The 8,105-nt window shown below is 39.2% G+C and overlaps 1 protein-coding gene across 1 annotated transcript in view; it reads right to left on the bottom strand.

The window, feature by feature from the left end:
• The window catches only part of LOC107082409 (transforming growth factor beta receptor type 3-like), an 83,888-nt gene that overhangs the window by 41,236 nt on the left and 34,547 nt on the right, over positions 1–8,105 (bottom strand). The window contains exon 2 of the mRNA XM_015371090.1: positions 6,381–6,568. Within this exon, the coding sequence (XP_015226576.1) occupies positions 6,381–6,568 (188 nt within the window). The remainder of the gene's footprint in view (positions 1–6,380; positions 6,569–8,105) is intronic.

Here is an 8,105-nt window from a genome sequence, read left to right as displayed (position 1 = left end):
TGAATTGGTGATTTGTAGATATATAGATTTGGCATTTGTAACTGTAAATTTGGGATTTTTAATAAATTTTCAATTTGTACTTGGAAATGTCTAATTTGTGATCAGAAATGTGTGATTTGTAACTGCAATTTTGCAAAGTTGTAACTTTGTACTTACATTCGTAACTTTTAATCTTGTATTTGTATCATAGTAATTAGCTTTGTTTCATTACATTACATTGGGCAAGGAAAGGCAAATTTATTTGTATAGCACAATTCAGTACAAAGACAATGCAAAGTGCTTTAAAATATAGGAAAATAAAACAGAATCAAAGCAAGTAGGAAAAAAAAATTAAAGGGCCACATTATTCAGTTACAAGTGATCAAATTTAAACCTGAAGACCTTAGCAGGAGTCATCTTAATAAATAAAACCCCAGAAGAAGAGAGAATGCCTGTTGCACCAAAATTTGTCCACCTTTAAATCATGCAGAATCAATCTGAGACTCTCCAAACTGGCCACCAACAACAATCGCAGCTTCTAATGACACCCTGAGGGGAAATGAATTCCCCACCGCTGCTCCGTAGCATTACGTTCACATAATCACCTCCCGCATGTCAAACTAAATGAGTCCCTTCCCTGTCATGAACTCTCCATGTAACGGTAACACACTGACATAAATCAGCTCATAACTAAATCAACAGCCGTGTTAAGTAACAGGAACGTCTGATAAATCAGCAGCATTCGGTGCAGACCGCCATCCATTCATCTCAGCAGATTTGAAAACAAGCCCAGGAAATCCCTACAACACCTTTCAAAATATTATGATACATTTTCAATCTCTGGATCTCATTTCAGTCACTGCGGTCCTTCTAAACGTAACTCAGCCCAGACCATGGCACATGCACGGGGGCTGCTACCGTCTCCTGCTGCACCTCCTGATGTAGTGCTTCTCTAACAAGAGCCAGAAAAACGTTAACTGAGTCAGGTCCATCTGTGAAGTTCAGATTCTGCCTGGGTTCACTGGTGCAGGCAGGAAATAACTCAATGCTTGCATGCCTTTAGAGAAAGTAAAGACGAGCCATGAGTTTCACACTTTGGATGTGACACCAAGCAGGCCTCACACACTGCAGCAGGATGGGTGTAAAGACATGCGTCTGAAATACACCATGCATTCTCTCTTTTCCTTATTAGCCCATGCAAACAGTGTGGAAAAAGCAGATTTTCTTCCATATCTTGTTAAGACAGCTTTGCAGACACCACGTATGAGTCAGCGGGGCAGTTTGTTGTCTCTAGGAGCACCTTGCTGCAGACAGCCGACACTCAGCCACAAGCACCTGCTGTGCTGCGGGCCATCATTCAAAACACACAAACACAGGCGGCTCCGTGGCCAAGTCACCGCTTCCTCTCCTGCCGGCAGACACGAGGAGGAGAGAGCAGAGAAAAATCTCCTTCAGTTGCACATCTGACCACGCACCTCTTGGTTAGGTTGAGAAATAAGTAAAGGATTAACGTGCTGAAGGCAAAGAGCATTTAATCAAACCTTATCATGAGATGATACCCACGGAAAGTAAAAACGAGAAAAGCTTTCAACGTAACCGGGGAAAGACCCAAACCGCTACAGACTGATTAATGGTGCAGAAACCAACGGTTTGTTGATAAGGATAGGTTGGTTATACGCTGGACCCTGAATATTTGGAATAAGGCAGATAAAAACGGAAAATGCGGTTTGATGCTTTAGTCCAATCTCATCTGCTGGGGCTCACGGTTCAGGAAATGTTGTTTATTCTGTTTTTAAACCACAGCCAGTTACCTCTACAGGGAATACACTGACTGACTCATTTTGGTTATGCTACTGTAATCCTGCTCAATATGCTAACCATGCTAGTCACTACATAACATGCTTAAAAACAAGAAAAGAAAATCAACTTTGCTATGAAGTGTTCATTTTGTAATATAAGTAAAAGTTTGTGGCTGAACCGCCTTTGATTGGCTACTTTTCAGGAAATTAGACATCTTGAGTCAGGCGGTTTCTTTCATTTTCGTGGCTAATAACGTTAGCAGAGCATCTTTAGCCTAATAGCTATTCTCTAGAAAAACTAAAAATTGCTTTAGTGAAGTCATTCACAATGAAGGCCCCAGAGCAGGCTTTTGTCATTTGTGCAGGGAAATTCCTCTCAGATTAGACGGACAGCATGTACCAAAAATCTCCTTATTCAGCCGTCTTTGAAACGAGCTGTTTTGGCTTTCCACTCCCCCCCCTCCTAAAGTAAGAGTTCGTAAAGATAGCGCAAGAGGCCGGAAACATTCTAGCTAAATCTAGCGTCTTTTCAGAACCTATTGCGTCTTTATTTCACCACCTAGCACCAAATCTAGTGACTTTTTTCTGTGTTAATAGAGATTTTGGCGACAATGAAGCATCGAACTCTGTCCTCCTGAGCGAGTGGATCTTAAGCCTGCCTCCCTCTGTCTCTCACTGACCGCTGTTGTCATGCAGAGCAGGCTCCCTGTGCTGCAGCAGGGACTAAAACTTATGGTTGAACACAGGGCATTACATTTAAAGTTGGTCTGCAGCTTCTCTTAAGCATTTCTCATTTTGTGTCCAGCATCGTGTTTTTAAATTGTCCATTGATGACAGAGATGCTGTTGGATATGAAGTCAGAGTTTAACCCTTGAAGGGAACCACTTGTCGCCACCTGATCCATCCTGGAAGCAATGAGATCGCGATCGCAGAAAAACTACGTCATAATGGTACTGAAAATACTTATCTATATACTTAAAACATTAAAGAATGCTAAACTACATTGTATAGAAACTATTGAAGGCTTTTCTGGAAGAAATGGATACGTGTTACATTCTGTCCATTGTATTACGTGACATCATCAACGGATCTGTTCAGAGCAGTCACAATAACGTTCAACAGGCTATTTAAGGGTATTGCTTTTTTTTTTTTTTCATTTTTAGAAAATGCAATATTTACACAAATACAAATATATTCAGAAGGAACCCCCCGCTGGAAGAGACAAAAAATTTTCAAAAAGTACGAAAAAAAATTATTGCCTACCCGGAAGTTATTCTGTTTGCGCATGTGCAGGACGGACTGTGCATCGGGTAGTGACACCGCTATTAGCCTGAAGATGCTGCCGTTACTTAACCTGACTCCGCCAGATGGATTTGCTCCGCATATCCATCTGGAAACCTTCCGTTGAAATAATTTTGGGAAGGGGCGAAAATACTGGTTAGCTGATTGGCCTATGTTGGTAATAGACGGGCCAAATAAACCAATCAGATCAACGAAGCATATGACGTACTAACAGAGCGACGACGAAAACACAACCACAAGCCAGGCTACTCTTGCCGAAACCAGTTGGGAGAAGAGCAAAAACATCTTTTCCTCTGAGAACAGCGTTTCCTGGAACCTGGAATGGATTGTAAACAGTTGATGGAGCAAATTGCTCAGAGATGCACCTGAAAACTCTTTCACAATGTAATCCGGTGATATCAGGAATAACAGTTTACTCCCAGCTGTCGGGGCTAAATAATGGAGAACAAAGTGATTGTTTTAATTCAGCCTTTTAAGTTTTTTGGCCGAGGATGTTTGAGGTCCCTTTAATCTCCTTATCTCTTTTTATTTACCTATAATTCCTTTAATCTACTTTAACGATCTCTTCTTCCTGTCATGAAAGATCAGGGCCAGATTACGCCGTTAAGGGCCGAACTGAACTCCAGCACACTTCAGCTGAAAAAAGTCCAGAAAAGTCAATACTGAGCCCACAGCTCAGGTGGACCTGAGTGGGAAGAGGCAGAGATTGTCCTTCACAGGGTCTTATCTAATCAAAAGCAAATATCTTAAGTACTACGATGAGCTTCGCTGCAGTCCACTAATCTCAGCTGATGCCAGACTGACCTTCTGCCATGAAGGATGGAGGCAGAAGCAGCGTCAGAGACTCTGAGAATGAAACATCTCATGCAGAGTAATGATGTTATGGCTAAAAATGTACTATTTAACACGTCTGTACGGCTTTAATTTGGGTTTATTAAAAAAAGCTCTCTGGATGGAATTTAAAAATGTTTCACATATTTTATTAATCTTTTCTTGTATTCAGTAACCTCATAGGTTCTTGGTTTTTTATATCATATAAATACAATTTAAAATGTTGTTTTTTTTAGTTTATTTAGTCAGTATCTAGTACAGCTGGCACAACATTATTCCCATGTAATAATGTAATTTTTCTTTAATTTAACTACATATTAGAAAAGAATATTTAGCTTTTCATGTTATGGAAAAATCCTTTTATTATAAGATAAATTATAATGGCCTCACTTTGGATTCATTCACCAACAGATCAGTTACTTCCCCAGATATCAGTTTCCTTACAAAGGAAGAGTCATTTGCATTTGGTTTAATGATTTATGTTTCCTCTGTTGATAAAGATAACCGATTTAACAGGTGAATCATCTCTTTTTCAACTCTTTCCAAGAAAAGAGACTTCACTCGATCAGCAGGATGCACTGACTTTGGAGTTGCATCACATGCAGGGAAACAGCTGTCTGGATTAGGCTTGTATCGGATCGGACGCCAATATTGGCAAAAAAATGCGTATCGGCAAGGCATGTAAAAATGCCGATCTAGACTGCCGAGCCAGTTTTTAAAAATAAAATCCGGTCCGTATTTTCCAGTTTCGCTGATTGAAACGATCCATTCCACTATTTTGCGCCAGTGTTCCCCGAATCCAGTCCAGAACACCCTCAACACACCCACAGGTCTTTTTGGGTCTGTCTCCAAGCCTAACCATTAAAACAGGTGAATTGGAAGATAGCGGGAAAAAGGCAACCCGGGGGGAATCATAATGGAAGAAAATGGGGGAGTATAAGGCATTTTTGTGTAATAGTTCACTATTATTTGCACTGATTTTTTTTTTAAGCAGTGTCTTTTTTCAAGAGTAAAGTCCTGATTCTAAGTTAATAGAATATTTTCCACTCTTGTCTGTTTTGCATTTTTATTAAAACTTACAGTAATACTTGCACCTTTAACTGTTTACGGTTTTACTGTTCACTGTGCAATTTCAGATTGCTATTCATAATTTTGTCCAGTTTGTGTTTATCTCTTAATAAACAGGTAAGTTTGTTGTTACCAATCATTGTGTTTTATTCAATCTCACCTAATTCAGCTGGCTGGATGTTATCAAGAGTACTAAAACCCTTTTCAACATGAGTCTTACAACTAAGGCTAAATACTTTAACTTAAATACATGCTCGGATAGGCTGGTATCGGCCAGTATCGGTATCGGATCGGAAGTGCAAAAACCTGGATCGGGACATCTCTAGTCTGGATCAAGAGAGGTTTAGTAAGGAGTCAAAACTGCAAAAAAGGAACTCTACAGTAGTACAAAATATGTAAAAAGAAAAAACAGAAATACATTTTTGATATTAATAATTTACTACTATGCGATAAGATTATTTTTTGTGTAGTCTTCTGCCCTCTGTTTTCAGGTATATCTGATTATGTACAATAGGATTTTGAGCAAAGTTTTTACCATTAAATTATGCAAAAGGTGTCAGATGCAAAACATTTTAGAAACCGTATGTATCAAATACGATACATCTGGCATTATAGGGTTAAAGGTTTTAGATGCACCATCTGGTGAACTGTAAAGGGCCTTAAGATGACGTGTTGTGAATGGGCGCTATATAAAAAAACTGAATTGAAGTGAAAATCGAATCATCTAATAACACAGCTACGTCTCTTAGCAAGGCTAATTGAAAATCCTTTGTAATCACCGTTTGTTACCATTTTACAAACACCTATTATGTTGTAAAACGGCTCAGGGTGGGTGCACAAAGTGTTTTGCTCCCACAGAGACCTCATATTTGCACAGTGAAGCAGTTTTTTCCTGTATCACACCTTAGCAGAGCAGGTAGCAGACAGAGAAGAAGAGTTGACAAACTGCAAGCCTACGCATGCTGCGCTACACACTGTGTTAAAACTCCAGACGTGAGAGTTCTTCACACATGATTCATGCAATCCAGCAACAGGATCTGCTGCATAACACCTTATGGCAGGAGATGGGATGAGATGGGAGTGTGAAGAGGTGCAGTGAAGAGATCTGGACAAACAAACAATTCTAACTGCTTTGCATTAAGAAAGAAACAGCCCATCTGTGTTAACCTGTGAAGAAGTCACAGCAGTACTACAAAATGTAAAGGGTGTGTGGATTTTCTCACAAACCGGTCATAAGAGGTGGACCTTTTGTCAGACACTCGATAGATGAATAAAAAGGTGGAGTTAAAAAGGTGAAATCAGCTTGTAAATGTAATTCTCTCATCAGAAGATCAGACTTTTTACTCTTCTATTAAAATGTAGGTTCATTTTTTATTTTTTTTGGGTGTATGTATGACTCACTCTTGCTGGAGCGCTGTCTGGGCCCCCGGCGGCATGTCTTCTCAGGTTGATGACGTGCACCTCCTCAGGCAGGCTCATGGTGCCGTTAGTTGCACAGCCTGACAGGATAGCGTAGCTCTGCACCACGGCTTGCACCGGGTGACCTGCCCCGACCGGCAGCAGCTCACACGGAACGCGCGACACTGGCCCTTCAGAGAGACAACAACCAATTAACTTTATAGCAATTTATGACATTTATGAGAGAGAAAAAAAGTTGAAAAATAAACTACAAAACTACTCATACAACTAGGAGTTTCTCCACATTTTTTCCGACAAAAATAGAAAAAATCGTAATCTAGATAAGTCATTTTTTCTTGAATTGAGGAGGTAAAAGAGACATTTTTCCAATGGAACGAGACAATTTTCATTTAAAATAAGAAAACACAATAGCATTGTCTTATTTCAAGTGCACGTTATCTAATTATCTTATTTTAAATATAAAAATACTCATTCCTTTGGTAAACTATCTCATTCACCTACTCAAATTAAGTATAAATACACTTAATATAAGACATTTTTATTTATTTATAGATCGTTTTTCCAGTGTATCCACAAACTTTGATGTGTTTTCCAAAGAATAAACCAGCTTAGAAAAGTGCATAATTAGTAGCAGAAGGATCATATGGTTTTCAGTTTGTTTTTGTTTTTTTCCAAACAAAGTTTAGAAAAGCAAGAGGTGCAATTATCGTGATTCGGGGTTCTTTGATTTTTTGTGTGTTCGTTTTCTGTTTCTCTCTGTTATTTGGTTTTGTTTTACTTTCTGAGTTCATCGTTTGCTTGTTTTAGTTTTAACTTTTTACTTGAGTTTTTCAGTCATGCCTTCAGCTTGTTAACATACTAGTGTTAGTTTTTTCTGTTTGGGTTTTGCCGTACCGGTTCATTTCTCCATAGGTGTGTTTTTTTACACTTTCTAGTTTATTCTTCAGTCTTTCTTCTCCAATTTGTCTGAAGTTCCATCATGTCATCTTTCATTTGTTAGGATCTTTTGTTGCAGTTCTGCTCCATTTCAGTTGTTTTCTTTCTTTTTCTTTCTGTATAATCAGTCAGATCATGTAAAGCTGCTGTCATTCCTGTTTTTTCTGCAACATTCAGTTCACATACTAACCAGCCTTTGTTCTGCCCTGTCAACTCCTACTTATACCTGTCAGTTTGATTTCCACCTTCAAAGTTGAATCCTTTTTACCATGCCATGAGTTTTTTCCCCCACAGAGCCTTAAAATCTGTGATGTCACACGTTTCTACGGGTTGATAATAAACAAATAATATTGAGTATCTGCCATAGGGCATGGAATGCCGTGCACCTTTATAAACGTTGACACCTACGCATGTTTCCGACAGCTTTTGACCTGCAGTATATAGGGATTTCATTAAGGATTACTGTGGGAGTCAAAGTTGCACAAGTAGACACACTGGCTCCACTAAATAACAATAGTAAAAATCTTATATAGGACCATATAAAGCAGGGTTCTTCAACCCTGGTCCTCAAGATCTAGTATCCTGCAGGTTTTGGATGCATCCCTGCTTTAATACAGCTGAATCAAATAACAGAAAAACCTTTTTCAGTTTGGCAAAGGTTTGGTAAAAAGCCATTCATGTGATTATGTGTTGGAGCAGGGTTGCATCTAAAACCTGCAGGAAAGTAGATCCTGAGAACCAGGGTTGGAGACCACTGATTTAAAGCATCAT

Source organism: Cyprinodon variegatus, unplaced genomic scaffold, assembly GCF_000732505.1.
Source record: "Cyprinodon variegatus isolate N-32 unplaced genomic scaffold, C_variegatus-1.0 Scaffold53, whole genome shotgun sequence".
Classification (NCBI taxonomy): Eukaryota; Metazoa; Chordata; class Actinopteri; order Cyprinodontiformes; family Cyprinodontidae; genus Cyprinodon; species Cyprinodon variegatus.
This window is presented reverse-complemented; position numbering and strand designations above follow the sequence as displayed.